This window comes from Aspergillus fijiensis, assembly GCF_003184825.1.
Source record: "Aspergillus fijiensis CBS 313.89 unplaced genomic scaffold BO72scaffold_98, whole genome shotgun sequence".
Taxonomy (NCBI): domain Eukaryota; kingdom Fungi; phylum Ascomycota; class Eurotiomycetes; order Eurotiales; family Aspergillaceae; genus Aspergillus; species Aspergillus fijiensis.
Genome location: NW_024469074.1, coordinates 46,323 through 61,598, shown reverse-complemented (window position 1 = coordinate 61,598; position 15,276 = coordinate 46,323). Strand labels below are relative to the sequence as shown.

At 50.2% G+C, this 15,276-nt stretch overlaps 4 protein-coding genes across 4 annotated transcripts; 3 read left to right on the top strand and 1 right to left on the bottom strand.

Moving 5' to 3' along the window:
• Positions 1–864: 864 nt before the first annotated feature.
• BO72DRAFT_463739 (uncharacterized protein) lies at positions 865–1,578 on the bottom strand (the record flags this gene model as incomplete). The annotated part of the gene is made up of 4 exons (XM_040946605.1): positions 865–971; positions 1,168–1,186; positions 1,265–1,424; positions 1,493–1,578. The coding sequence occupies 4 exons, from the start codon at positions 1,576–1,578 to the stop codon at positions 865–867; spliced, it is 372 nt and encodes a 123-aa protein (XP_040795549.1).
• Positions 1,579–1,900: 322 nt separating this feature from the next.
• BO72DRAFT_473176 (uncharacterized protein) lies at positions 1,901–4,259 on the top strand (the record flags this gene model as incomplete). Its single annotated transcript, XM_040947184.1, has 3 exons — positions 1,901–2,163; positions 2,273–3,949; positions 4,016–4,259. 3 exons carry the CDS (start codon positions 1,901–1,903, stop codon positions 4,257–4,259), a joined length of 2,184 nt encoding a protein of 727 aa, XP_040795548.1.
• A 1,855-nt stretch (positions 4,260–6,114) lies between these two features.
• Positions 6,115–8,484, top strand: BO72DRAFT_473175 (uncharacterized protein; the record flags this gene model as incomplete). Its single annotated transcript, XM_040947183.1, has 2 exons — positions 6,115–6,118; positions 7,190–8,484. 2 exons carry the CDS (start codon positions 6,115–6,117, stop codon positions 8,482–8,484), a joined length of 1,299 nt encoding a protein of 432 aa, XP_040795547.1.
• Positions 8,485–11,102: 2,618 nt separating this feature from the next.
• Positions 11,103–15,232, top strand: phoC (putative cyclin dependent kinase inhibitor Pho81; the record flags this gene model as incomplete). The annotated part of the gene is made up of 9 exons (XM_040949772.1): positions 11,103–11,246; positions 11,339–11,461; positions 11,519–11,569; positions 11,631–11,771; positions 11,837–11,884; positions 11,947–11,964; positions 12,070–14,320; positions 14,389–14,558; positions 14,644–15,232. The coding sequence occupies 9 exons, from the start codon at positions 11,103–11,105 to the stop codon at positions 14,857–14,859; spliced, it is 3,162 nt and encodes a 1,053-aa protein (XP_040795546.1). The 3' UTR covers positions 14,860–15,232.
• Positions 15,233–15,276: the final 44 nt, after the last annotated feature.

The window sequence follows — 15,276 nt, the reverse complement described above, 5'->3', positions numbered from 1 at the left end:
GATGCTCAACCTACAGGGATCGTCCATAGTAAGGAATCTATCTAGGATAAGGTAGTACCTTACCTACCAAAGGTTACAGACAGCAAAGCATCTTAGGTGGATACATTCAAGGTTGGAATCTGCCATGTCAATGAATCCCCGTCGACCAACGCGGTCTGGCTCTCATGGCGGGTGGAGGCTAATTTCCTCAGGGAGGTGGGGGGAAATCCTTCCAAGGTTGATGATTGGGCTCAGCTGGGGGCGGGTTCCTGACACTAAACCAATATAAGATTAGCCACCCCACCGACCGCCCGGCTCTGCCTGCAGTTGCGCAACTACAGTTGTTCAGTTGGTTGTTGTTGTTGGCTGGATGCGCCCCCCCCCCCCTTCTCCCCGGCACCAGCGCCGCACTCAGGGGAGAACTGGTCTATCCACGGAGTACGTATACGTACATCATACTGTAATATGTACCTTTCCCAGATCTGTATCTATTTATCCTTGCTTTTAATTTTTATCCTCCGAGACTAGATGCCAGGGAAGATGATTTGAAACCATGCCTGAATCTGCAATCAAGATAAAACATTATCAAATAAGGGTAAGTGGCTCGCGCAACGCTACTGATACTGATGGGTCTCGCTTTATATCCGAGCAAGAATGTCAAGATGAAGCAGATAATGTCCCCTAAGGGGGTACATACTCGAGAAGGAAATTCGCCCCATGAGATGGAGATAGGTGAGCAACTTCTCGACCGTCAAGCGTCCAGAGTTCTAGCCCCGAGTTCTACTTATCTACCAAGGGCCAAGGCAACCTACTTTTTTTCACGCTAAGGCGTCCTAAGTGGCACCGGGCAAAGACGCCTTGAAATTTAGATAGGAGAGGTTGAATTTAACCCACAACTTGCGCAGCAGTGACAATGCCTCTGAGCTGGTGATGGACATTCAGCACAAGCATAGTGATACGGGATAAGAAACCTCCCCCTGCCCATGCTTGTACTGGAAAAAAACAAAGTGAAGCAATTCTGTCCCATACCCGACTGGAATTGATCTCGGCATGGTACGATACTGTACACTATGGATGCGGTGATCTCCCCACAGCCCCCCTCCCCTCTCCTCCCCACAATTGGTTAGTACCTGAACCTGACAAAATGACTGGAAAATGAAACGGGTCATCTAGACCGCTAGTACTCACCTAGTAGAGTCCCTAGTACCTATGAGTCGTAGTCTAGTCTAATGGGTAACTACGGAGTACCTAGACTAAAAAAGTCTCCATACGACAATCGGCTTACTCGCGCCTTTCCACTGTGCTCTCTGCCCTGCTCTTTTCTGTCTCCCCTGCCGTTGTCACTTCTCGGCTGCTTCTTCTTCTTCTTCTTCTTCTTCTTCTTCTTCCTCTTCTTCTTCCTCTTTCCCCTTCTTTCTCCTCTTTCTAATCTCGTTCTTTTCTTTCTTGGCTGGGTGCTTCATGTCGTTCTTTTTCTACATTTAGTTGCCTCCCTTCCCCTCTCCACCCTCACCTCCCTTTTACCCTCTCCCCAAGTACCGTCCTGGGGACTGTACTGCCGTTCTTTTGCTGGTGCTTGGGCACTCGGCTGCCATTCATTACTGGGAGCCTATCTTGGTTCCTGTCCACTCCTTGTTCGAAACCTGTCCTGCGCCATTGTCCTCATTCATTCGGAACCGAATACGGACCATATTTGCTCTACAGTCTTCAAAGCCATCGATCTTCACACCTGTATCCAGGGTGTTACGTGGCCAGCGGTCCTGTATTGTCGGAAGCCCATGTCCTATCAGATCATCTAGCTGAGGACATCTCTCGCTTTTATCTTACTGCAACGCCAGCACCGCCGCATTCTAGACAACAGCCTCTTGACCTTCAGGGTGTCAATTCTCAGGATCGCCGCCCGCTAGTGTCAGGTTGACCCATGTACCACCAAACTCATCGACATCAGCACAGGGCCTTCCGGGGCACGCATCTTGGGAGAGATGTGTTGTCACTACGGCCGGACATTGTGCCTCGCGATCGTCTTCGCTTCCTTGCTGCTTCTCCCGCACCAACTTTGCTGAGAAGAGACCCTGCACCGTCTGTCGCTACTGCCACTGCGACCTCAACTTGTGGTGGTAACAGCTGTGAAAAAAGCACGAGCACAATGATGACCACAACCTTGCCGGTTGTCCTCGGTGTAGTGTATGTCTTCGATTTATTCTTCTTCCTGACCCGATGCGATGAGGCTCAAAACAATGATTCCATTCGGTGTGTCGTACGCTTGGTGCATTTATGGCTAATGGGTGTTCAGGATCCCCGTCGTGTGTGCTATCGCGGTCCTGCTTTACTTCCACCGCAAGAACGTGAAAAAGCTTCGAAACGAGGATGCCAACGACAAGCATAAATCTCTCGATTTCGGCTTAGACCTGACACCCACCGGGACGAAACCCATGCAACAAGCCGAGAAGACTAATGGTGCCCATGCCAAGGGAGTGTCCCTAGACATAGGGCCAAGTCCATACCTCCTCCCGCCTGGACTACACAATTCGCGAGAATCTTTGCAATCCTTATCAAGATCTATGATCGGCGATGACGACAAGTATCGACACGCAACCTCATTTCTTGGGGACAATGCATCCTTGAGATCCCATTCCCGGGGTCCTCAGGACGATGCGTCCAGTTTTGCCGGATCAACTCGAAGGGGACCCCTAGGCGACGATATGAACCAAGGACTGCTTCGCAATGCTCAACGAATGTCTCGCTCATCCCCGCCGCTCTACGATCATCCTGAAAGCGACCGTAACACCGAAAGCCCGTCAAGTCCAATTCAGAATCCACAAGCCCAAATCCATGTAGATCTCTCAAAAGGTCCAAATTCTGTTCATGTGTCAGGTGTCGCTGTTGAACAACCGGCCTCCAGTAGTGGTCATGTCAAACCCAGTCCATCGATTGGCAGCTCGAATAATGACCCTCCTTCGCTGATCTTGCCCTCCGCGCCTTTGGAGCAGTCACAAGATCCGGAATTGTTTCTGCCTAGCAGTAGTGTTGCCCAGCAAGAAGGGTCGAACTCTGCTCAGGATGCGCCTGCCCCGCTGCACGCTTCAATTCCCATCATAACAACTCCGCACGTTGCGCAGATTACATCGACTCCTACCCCTCGGATATCACTCCCAGTGAGCGATGCGGCTAGTGATTACGGAGACGCAGAGTCCAGTCATGCGATCCCGTCAGTCGATGTGCATGGCGTGACAGGATATGGTACTCACAGCAGCCCCGAGGATGTGGCTTATCCTTTCCAGGGTCATGACGCGTCGGATCGAGTCCAGAATGCTAGTCTTGACCACCGCCGCGACACGCGCCGGCTGACTTTCGGTCTTCGACCTTTGCCGCCAGAGGACCCTTCTGATAACCCTGAACAGCGTGCCAATCGTATTCGGTCATTCTACAAGGAGTACTTCGATGAAAGTCGTACTGGACGCGACACTTACTACGGAGGAGCTGGCCCTGAAGCCTTTGCTGAGGGCGGGTATGTTTATGATCCTTCCACCGGAGAGCATTTCAGTCCTGTCCCTGCACCATTCGCGGAGCCAGTCACCCGCCGTGCCATGACACCGCCACCCCGTGCACCTCCGCGCTTTCAAGGTGCCGCTCATCACATGGCCACTGGCTCAGACGGTGGCTTCGGTGATAGATTCAATTCTCCTGGCCTGCGTGCATTTTCATCCGCCTCTGGCCGCTTACCAGGTCCGCCCAAGCCCCGAAAGCCGGCGCCGCCACCATCGCCACTTCAGATCCTCCCCACGCCCCATATGCTGAAAGACGAATCTATAATGACGGCGATTGATTATGCCCCCAGCAAGAACTACAAGGATTTGAGGGAAGGCCGACCAGACACGCCTTTAGGTGGCCTTCAGCCCTTCAGCCCGTTGACCCCAGCGCGTTCTCCTCTCGTCTCAGCCTTTGACGATCTATCGCCCTTACCTAGCGCGTAAGTGTCTATCTCGTTCTGTCATGCTTCAATGCGGGGATTTATGTGGTACTGATTATGGTCCAGGCACGCTTTGCGAAAGTCTGGTGCTTACGACACTCTGGACTTTGCACCCCCGCCGCGATTCAAGAACACCGATGCCGGCAGCGATGCCGGCAGCATCCGCAGCAACCATACCGGAATCTCGTCAGCCCATCTCCACAATATCCGCAGTGGCGCATATCGCGTCAGCCGCCTACCCCCAGGCACCGTGGGCACCAAGGATGATTTGATATCAAACCTTCGCCCTAAATGGGATATGCAGCAATAGTCGGAGTGCCAACTCATCTGCAACACATCAAATTTTCCCCTCACTGTAATGATCTCCAGGATTTTGCACTCATCTGGGTATCCGCCTACCTTGTCACGACTTATTTCCCGTTTCCTAAAACATCACGGTATCTCTTCGTGAGGGATCCGGGTCAACTTGCGATTTTTGACGTCAGTGGCGTAAAGAATCTATGAAGGAAGCCCTTTTCATTTCAAATTTCGCTTCCCTTGGGCGTTCGGTCTCAATGGCCTTGTTTTATCATCTACTACTTGCACATATGCTGTATCTTAGAAGTGGGTTGCTAACCTGCAGGTATCCAATATAAGTATCTTGACTGGACTGTATTGTCTTCATGACATTGAAGGTCTGAGGTGATTGTCACCCTGAAAGACTTGCATCGATGTGTTGTGAAAATTGGCTGTAAATTACACAATCAGGCCCGCCCGCTGAAGGATAACTATGGGTGTTGATGCTCAAGGGCATGCTTCCGTTGGGGTGACCTCGAGGTAACTGTGATATATTTCGACGACACTGTCAATCCTAGTCCATACAGAGGGATTCGTGGTTATTAGTAGAATTGCAGATCTGCTCCCCAAATTGATGATGTATAATGAAAGGTGGCGTGGTGAAGCAGGCTCGACGGACAGCTTCTGCGTACGAGCTGCTTGCCTCCCCGATCGATGGGGGATATTTCTGTCAAAGTCAAGCCCCATCCCTATTGTAAGTTCTGACCTTATTGATCCATGAATATTCTGCGTATTAGAGGCATTGTGACGGCCAGTCACAGCATCAAGTCTGAGTCTGACTAATGTTTTATGCGACGCGAACCATTCTTCGCCGAGAAAAGTTGAAGGGTCACTTACTGCAGATGTAAGTATGAGCACGACTTGTTGGGCCAGCATGTGTGTGAACCACGGAAATGTATACTCGAGACTTGGATCGATGTTAGGGCATGGTATAATTCCAGTGAGAAAGGTAGGGTCAGCATATCTAGACACAGTAGTCTATAGCAACATAGACAACGGTGGACGATTGAAATGGATCAACAACCACCGTCACAGCATTTGATGATTATATTGAAATTGTCGATGGGCACACAATCATCTACCAACCTTTTGATGTGAATGACAGAATGTACGGTACTGACACCATAGTCTGGTTGCAGGGTGGATCGGATTGGGTCGGGTCTGACTGGTTGACCGTTGACATCAGTGTTGCTATATTTATCAACTTCAACCTATCGGATGTACTGGACATGTACTCATACATACTGTACTGAGAGGTAGTTATATTTTGGTGTGCGTACGCGTTGCCATGTACATACAAACATGATGAACAAAAGACTTCTTGTTCTCGTACAGTACTACAGCAGAGTATGACTATTGTAAATCTCGAATCTCGATTTAGCACGGGGACAAAAGTTCGACCAATGCAAAGATAAGTAAGTATTCTGGAATCTTACCAATGGTATGAGAAGAGTGTCAGGTCCGGTACCGGGCACGACGTTGAAGGTACAGTACATATCTACGTAGTAGGTGCCAGTACTCCATAATTCGTTCTGGCTACCTGTTACCTCTTACCGTTAGTTACACTATCAATGCACCCGGCAACCTTGACGTGATGGTCTCGAAGGTCATCAATTCATGACACAGACAAAAGAATGTAGCTGAAGGTATCAAACGGTACGGAACCGGTACCTGGCAGGGTGGTCCACGGTCACGGGTGCTGCGCCTGCGGAGGTGCTGATTCCACCTTACCCAAAGTAGTTATGATTGTTATTACTGAGTGGTACGGAGCCGAATTCAGATCTCTTCGCCCGTTCCTGGCTCACCACCCAAGTATTTGGACCTTTTCCATGGGTGCTGTGGTTTTTCCCCGAATTCTCTTCTCTCCTGAATGCCAATGAAGCTGCTGGTTGCAGGACTCTAGACTCCCCGCTTCCTTCTACTCTCTGCCCCTCTCTTCTCGCGCTCTCCTGCTTGCTCGCTCGCTCGTTTGTTCGTTTGTTCGCCTTGCTCACTCTCATCACTCCTTTCTGCTCCTTCTTTTAATTTCTCCTCGTCTTACTGTATCTTCCCTCTCGCGTCACTCGTTCATGATCTCTAATTGTCTCAACTTGGTGGCGATGCACCTAGCATTCTTGGTTTAATATGAGACTTTCTTCAACTGTCTCATGGCACCCAGTTCAATATCGGTAAGTCGCCATTTTGATTGGTTCAGTTCACTCTTATCCATCGCCCCCGGGGTAGTTAAGTCGACCCTTTCTCTTGACGCTCTCACACTCTCTCGTCTCTCTCGTCTTTCTCGGCCGTCCTTGGTTAGCACCGCGGTGGACCTTTTACCTTACGTAGTCTACTTACTTGACTCGGGCTCTTCCCCTGACCATTGACTAGGTCGTCTTCCGTCAACTTTTCCTACTCACGCGCTGGTCTCACTGTATCTGCCGACCATCTTTCTAAATTTCCATTGGGCGCACGTCCGCTGCAATCCGACTTCTGCTATCCACTCTTTTGCTCTTGATTGCCCACCATCACCTTTTTTTTCTCGATTTGTTTCGAGACAATTCACTCGCCAACCTTTGCTGCAAGTGCTCCTCAGCCTCAATTCTGTTTTGAACGGCTACACTCGATAATTCTCCGATCGCATAAACCCCCTCTCCCCCCTCGCCCCTGTGAAGGTGCCTGCTCTGGCGTCATCGCCTGGCTTTCCTGGTGACCGACGCTTCGCTGCTCGTCCCATATCCTGGCCTACTGCTCCGCCCAATAGATCCACGTTCATTCTGCGTCGGAAGCCCTTTCTGTTCAGGCTGACTGGACGATGTCGTCCTCCGGTATGAAGTCGCCCATAATGCTCCTCTTCTATCGCGTTGGGCACTGTTCCTCTTCCCTTCCTTCCGCTCCCTCACGAAGTTACTGACTCAAGGGCAATAGCTGCTGCGGTCGCACCTGCGGCGGCAGCAACTTCCGCTAATACTGCCGCCGCCGCTGCCGCTACCTCGGCCGATACTCAACCGGAAACGCCGACACAGACTTCAGTCCCAACATCTTCAACATCGGAATCATCCACAACCCAAGTGCCAACGACTACCGAATCTTCGACATCATCTTATACCTCTTCAACATCATCATCTTCGACGACCACAACAGCCCCGGCGGAACCTACGACGACGAGCACCTCATCGCACACAACATCAACATCGACAACGTCAACCTCATCCTCATCGTCAACGACAACAGATCCTGTTCCTACCAGCACTTCTGCGTCAGAAACTAGCCGCACCGTCGATGTCGTCACAACTGTCGTAACACAAACACCTACCAATGGCTCTACGGGAGTAGAAACCCTCACTATAACCTCGACGGACACATCGATTCCAACAGCCACTGCGGGGACGGCGGCGGACGGGGCTTCTATCACTGGAAGCGGCTCATCGGCTACAGGGACTTCGAAGAGTACCAGCAGCGGTAGCTCTTCCGGACTTTCAGCAGCTGGCACGATAGCAGTCGCAGTAGTTGTGCCTGTCGCATCTGTGGCTCTTATCGTCTTGGCTGCCCTCTATTTTTGGAGGAAATGGAAAGCGAAGAAGGCGGCAGAGGAGGAAAGAAGAAAAGAGGTAGAGGAATATGGCTTTAACCCGAATAACGATCCATCCCTTCCACCTATCATGGGCGGAAGTGCTTTTGAGCCCAAAGATGATACTTCCGGGTATCGCGGGTGGGGTACCACGTCAGCAGGCCGGAAAGCATCGACCAATCTTTCGAGTAGCGCTGGGGTCGGGCTAGCTATGTCTGAGGCCGGAAGCGCGCCTGGGTATCACCATGCCACTACTCCGAGTGACGGGACTATTCAGTACTCCGAGGGCCAGGGTACGTTAGGCGAGACTGAACCGATCGGGGTCCTTGGTGCTGCTCCAGCAGCCGCGACAAACACTCGGAACGTCGATATTCATCGTGGTCCATCAAATGCTTCATCTGCATACTCTGCAGCCAACCGATCGGAGGCCTCGGACGAAAGCCATATGTCTGCCACACACCCTGCCGGTGGCTTTTATGACGATAATCCATATTATAGCGATATTCAACCGCAGTATGGGGCTTATGGTGACGGTCCGTACGGCGGTGCCCCCCCGGTCATTCGAGATGTTCAAGCACGGCGTAACACCCGGATTGAAAATCCCGCTGTGTTTCCCCGGCAGGGAAATGCCGGTATTGCCCAGAATTTCTAGGTTCAGACATTGTACCTTTTCTTTCTCACCTGGCTACACACCTTTCCAGCCTGTATAAGGTGCTTTTGAACCTCATGCGGTCCTTACAAGTGGGTTGACTTTTATGCCAAGAAAATGGGGGATCAAGAATCAAGCATCGCCTTGTCTCTTTGCCCAAATTAACATTCCTTTATCGAAGATGCCAATTCTCTCAACCTACAAGAGACTGCATCAATATTCGAAATCACAAATTCCTGCGATCTTGCAAAGGTCGCCAACGTATCATCATCAGGCTGGCTTGTCTTGCCTTCTTCTATCTTTCAATTATATTTTTACACTCTTTCTGGCGGAACTATATTGGCCATGTTTTTGCTTACTATCACTATTCTCTGTGGTGCTCACTTGATTCCCCTTGTCGATTTGATATCTGAAAATCCTTCTCAGTTCACACTTGCAACCTGTACATTCATGACAATTCCACAGCCACCCCCTTTGACATTGCGTTTCAGAAAGGCTACTGTGTTGTTTTCCTAGCCCCCCCCGGTCAATATATTTTTCCTGTTTCTATGGTTGTCACTCTTGCTCTGCCTAGGTAAATTTTGCTTAATATGGTCTGGAATTTTATTAGCTCGATTAAAGCTGCAACCTGTGTGCCTCAACCGCAAACTCAGTATGTGACAAGCCTGTAGCTTTCAACATCATTCAAGTAGGGGCAGTTGTTATTTTTGGGGGGGGGTCCGGTTTCATTGCCATAAATAAGTCTCCTCATACTGCCCATCATCTTCGGCATCCTTACCGTCGAATGCGGCAGGAAATGTGGCTACATATGTCTAGAACATGTTGGTTTCACCTTAAGCTCGATAGTTGATGCATCCTGGTAAGCAACAAGGTATGCGATATTCCCGAAGTATAGTATATCAAGATCTCCGTTGAATGATCCGCCACAAGGGAAGAGCAATAGCCCGCCGTCTAGCATGCAACCGGAATCACAACCAGAACCAGGCGTTGTTCTTAGGGAGCTGTAGAGAGCGTGGTCCATTCATTGTTTGCGAGGCACCGAGTTACTGCTCCATTAGGCCGAATGCGACCAAGTTCCTTTTTATTATGCAGTGCACGCCAAGGATCGGCCGCCGGCCAGAAAAGAAAAAAGAACGGGGGAGATGAAACCAAAAAGGGAATAGCATGTTTACTATGTACGTACTCCGTACTCTACTCGGTAATGGAAAGGGAACGAAGTACTGTACGTATGGCATAATTATATGTACCGCACAAGTAGCTTGGTAGACAAAATGGCAGAAAAGTGGCACAAAGCAGTGCAGTGCACGTGTCACCGCCTAGGAACTGGCCAAGAAGGGGACAAGTCCATCGGTTTTCATTCAGACAAATGGTTGGATTACTTGGTACTACATACAGTACCAGTACCGACCTACTTAAAAGGTGTTGTATTCACCCTACTGCACTCCGTGCTATGCGTAGTAGGTTCAGCAGGTGTATGATCATTCAAGGAAGGTTGATGGACACTCCACTGCATTGCATCCGCGACGGGAGACTGAAAAGAACGTGGGCATCTTGGAAGCGGTGATTGGGCCGGGAACAGCTACCCAGAGCTCCCCACATCTCCTACTAAGGGAACTTATCGATTAATGCAGTGATGGGTCATTGATTGACTTCAACCCTTCACTTTGACCGTTGACTTGACATTGGCCGGTCAACAACACCACTCCGCCGTGCGCCTCCCCCCGGCACGAGTCCTTTCTGATCTTCTCATTCGCAAGTGCCGAGCGACTTAGGAGTCCCTACCAAGCACTGTACTAATACCTCAGGGCCCAGACTTACCTGGTTCTTAGACTCCATACGGTGAGTAACTAGCAGGTCCAAGCTACTACCTACCTCCTACCGTTGCTGATTGAGGAAGCAGCAACGATTCGCTTTCGTGGGCCCTTCCTTCTCCTACTCCCCTCTCTCTTCCTTCCTCTCTTGTCTTCTTTTTCGCTTTCCCCGTGCTCCCTCCCGAGGTCAGGTGTGAGTGCCCCCCCCTCGCCTTGGTTCCAGTGCTTCTGGCCCTTCAGACGGGAGCCCTTCAAGCCTACCTACTTCTTACGTACTTCTTCTACCCCAAGTTGGTAGTAAACGGCCATTAGCACGGAGCACAGCTGGTATCACTGCTGCTTCTGCGACGGTCATTTGGTGGTCTGTCATTCTTTGGGACTAGACAATCGTCCGATTGAAAGAAGTGCCGCTAAGGTTCACTCACTCTCTCTCTGTCTCGGTTCCCCATTATCATTGTCCGTCGCTCGTCTTTCCACCTCCGCCCCTACCCCTCTCGCTCCTCCCCCTCCCCCTTCTATTTCCTTTCTCTTTCTCTTCCTTCTTGGTATATCCCGTCACTGTTCTTTCGAGTGGAGGGCATCCCCCGAAATCGCCTCCATCAGCCACTGCTCTTCGAGCTCGGGGTGACCGACATATTCGTGCTTGCCTTCTACTTCACCTATCTCTTGGCTTACGAATATTGTTATAGCTTGTGTTGTGCCGCTTGATTCAGCATCGCCCGGCACTCCAGTGCATCAAAGGCCCTTCCAAGCCATCGCTACGTCCTGCGCAGCGCAGCGCAGCGTCTTCTAAGATGTAAGGATCCACCTATGCCCTTTCCTTCGCCCCGCGCCCTTCCCTGTGCCGACCCTGATGATTCGGGAAAAAGGAAGTTCGGCAAACAAATTCAGCGCAGACAGCTCGATCTCCCTGAATATGCTGCAAGCTTCGTGAATTATAAAGCGTTAAAGAAGGTCGGTCAAGCCTTTCCACTTGCTTTGCATAATCCACTTTCCCACTCTGCTTGCTGCTTTGAGAGCTAGTTTGACTGAATCACCTGTGATAGCTCATCAAACAATTGAGCGCCACGCCCACCATCCCGGCACAAAGCGTCGCAGGTGCAGCGCAAGATGTTCCTGAGGCGCAAGCTGCCCTGCGGGCGAATAAAGAGGTGTTCTTCTTTCGACTGGTAGGGATACGTGCTGGAATTGGCCGTGGAGACATTCTGATTGACCGCACAATTCAGGAACGGGAGATTGAAAAAGTCAATGCCTTCTATCTACAGAAGGAAGCCGAGGTACGTTGATGCCATGTAGTCTTTTTTGTGACAACCATGGGAGACTGATGGCAGCACATAGTTCTCACTCCGGCTGAAAACCCTAGTCGACAAGAAAAGGGTCATTCAATCGCGAGCAGTGACAAACTCCAAAGCGCCCGCAAATTATGTCTCGCTGTTCGAGGGGTTTCAGCAATTCGATGGTGATCTCAATAAATTACAAGTGAGCTTTGACTTGGCATTGCGGCTGCACATGATTTATTCTGACAAATCGTCAATCTTTCGAAGCAATTTGTTGAAATCAACGAGACGGCAATGTCGAAAATTCTGAAGAAGGTGCGTCTCCAACTGGAAACTGCGCCCATCTGCGATTAAATCAGCTAACCATGTAGTCATAGTGGGATAAAACTTCCAAGGTCTGAACAACCTGATCTTTCTTTAAGTTCCTTTCTCCGTCGTGGCGCAGTCGCTCATTCAGCCTTGTACTACCATGCTTTTGCTTACATGTGCGGAATTTCTAGTCTCGCATGAAAGAATTATATCTTCACCGAGCTGTTGAAGTACAGCCATGCTTCAATAGAGACGTTTTGCGAGATCTGTCGGACCGAGCAACAACAGCACGGCTGGAGCTAGAAGCATGGGCGGAAGGCGAAAATATTCATTTTGATACCATTCGTCCAGTGGATAGGAGTGCAGCCTCGCAATCGTTCGGGCCAGATGAGGAAGATCTCGATCTACAAATCCTGCAATCAGCCAGTTCAGGGAACCTTCAGGCGCTACGTGAATGGACAGCAAAGTTACAATCATCCCCGGACGCTTCAATTCGTGCCACTCGCACCTTCCTCGCCGCCATCAATGAATTCTCTGACGAAGTGCTTGCAGTGCTCCTGGAAAGTGGCCTGGTTGACATAAATGCTGAAGATGATATCAATGAACGCAACTGCCTGCACGAAGCAGCCATTTCCGGTCGGGAATTTGTTCTCAAGGCAGGACTAACAGCAGGAGTCGATATTTCCAGATGTGATGTCTACGGTAGATTGCCTCTACACTACGCCTGTATGCATGGTCGGGTAGAGATGGTACGGGAACTGCTGAAGGCTGGACCTCATACAATTGATGTGATGGACCATGACAATTTCACGCCCTTGATTCACAGCATTGTTAAGGATCAGCTGGCCTGCGCGGAGCAACTGCTTTGCAACAATGCCCGCATCGACCCAAATTCCGAGTCGGATCATATCCCCCTGAATCTCGCCTGTCAGTATGGATCAATTCCAATCGTTCAAATGCTGTTAGAACGCGATGCGAGGCTGCTTCCCGATGCAGAGGGCTTGTACCCCCAACACATGGTGGCACGAGCTTCCCAGTCCCCGCAACTGCTCCTTCTCCTCAAACAACACGGAGCTAACATGGACCAACGTGATAAACTGTACCAATGGACACCTCTATTTCATGCAGCCAGCGAGGGCTGTGTGGGTTGTTTACGTACGCTTCTGGAACTGGGCGTTGATGCCGGTGCTGTGGATGAGAAATGTCTTGCCGCAATGTACTACGCCGCGTGGGAGGGCCATTTGGAGTGTATGCTTCTGCTTTGGTCCCATAGCATTACTTTACAGTCTCCGCAAAAGCCTCTTGGGTTTCTGAACGGCGTGAAGCTGCAGGACTCGGGTCATGATTATGCTTCTGGTATGAATGATTTGACAGATGCGGATAACATGGATATGGCGGATGGCATCCCTGATCTGTCCCTCCCGCCACCAATCATACCCCTGAGACGATATGGTCACAACTTCCTGGATAAAAAGGTTTTCGTTCAGATCTTGTTTGACCCAGGGAGCACTGGCTCGATTCTGTTCGATCAAGCAGGTCGGCATCCTGCTGCACGCCTGACCATATCCTCCAAGCTCTCCGATCTGATTCCACGGACCATAATGCTCCCTATACAGGAAGACTCGAGAATGATATCCTTCCATGTTGACAACCTTGACACCTTCGCCGTTGATTTCGAAATTTTCCCTACTTTCGGGTCTAAAGTGATTGCGAAGACGGTAGCGCTTCCCAATATGTTCAAAGCGGAAAGCTCCAGCACTGGTACATGTTCCCTACCACTATTTGACCCCAGGCTACGATCTATTGGTCAACTGCGGTTCAACTTTCAAGTAATCAAACCATACCACGGCGACCCGCTAGAGATTACCCACTTCGCAACGTATTGGAAGGCGACTAGTGCTGTTGATCATGAACACAATGGTCTCGTCACAGGCTCTAGTTTGTCCGGTGATCACATTCAGCTCTTTGTGCAGTTGACCCGAGACCGGGTCCCTGTTCTTTACCCCCAGTTCGCGATCGAGTATCATGGCATTGAGATACCAATCTGTCAGCTTACCTACGCCCAGTTTCGAGCAATCGGCGTCGAATGCGGTGTGGATCATCTCGAAATGCTCCGGTTTTTACGGGTGTCTGCTTTGAACGACTTAGCCCAAGCTCATCGTCAGCTAGCTTCCTCATTTCTGTCTTTGCGAGACGTTTTCCATCATTTACCGCTCAGCGTCAGCGTCAATTTATCCGTGCTATACCCGTCGGCGATGGAGGAGCGTGCATCACATATGGCCTCCCTGCCGGACGTTAATACTTTTGCGGATGCTATTCTCACAGAAGTTTTTGACCACGCTCGAATCGCGCGCGACCAGAGCCCTGATATCATGCGTTCTGTGGTCTTCACCTCTTACAATCCCAATATCTGCATTGCCTTAAACTGGAAGCAGCCCAACTGTGAGTCAGGCTCTCAATTCCTTCTTAATCTCTCCTGAGAAGTACGCTGATGTAGCTCGCTTTTTAAGACCCTGTTCTACTCTGCAATGACCTTGGTCAGATTCGGGACTTAGCTCGTGATGTCAACGCACTTCCTGATGTTAACAGCAGCGGACGAGCTTCGATGTCCATTAAGGATTCCGCCCGAATAGCGCAGAGCAACAACTTCATGGGATTAATATGTCGGTCTAGCCTACTGGTATGTATTTGTCTTGTCATGTGCTTGCCTCCCCAACCATTTGGGTCGACTTTTCACGCCAGGGACTAAAACTCGTTGTCTGTAGAACGTTGTGCCCGCCTTGGTGGATACAATAAAGGAACTTGGCCTCGTGTTGGTGGCAGATACTTCGGACGATGCCAACCAACCTGACAGAATGGACGTCTTGCAAACTACCGATCCTGTGGGTGTGGCGGATTGGGCATATCGCATGCCAGACGGTGTCAACGGTGTCATGAAAGCCAACGGCATCCTAAGGTTCAATGATACAATTGATATGTGAACTGGTAATCGACTTCTGGCATCCTTGGCCGCCTTCCCCATGCAACCTTGCATCTCGTTCACTTATCGTCGTTAAGGATGAACCCATTTCGAGACAAACACGGGCAGCGGCAGATTATGATCTCCTTGCCATCTTCATGTCTTCATGTATTCAGATCTGTGTGTCGCCGCTTCTGATGATTTGTACACGTTGACATTTCTTTCTCTGCCTTATTTGTTGTGGTTGTCTGCATGAAACCCATCGCCTATGGTGCCTTCTCATTCACATCTCTGAGTCAACTTTCGTTGGTGGCTAGGTTCTGACGCGAATGTTGATTGCTCAATGTTTGAGGCGTGGAATCTTCTGTCCCAAATAATTAAATATACCAGATAGTGTACAATTATCTATCATGTCATATCTAGCATGACCGAACGCTAT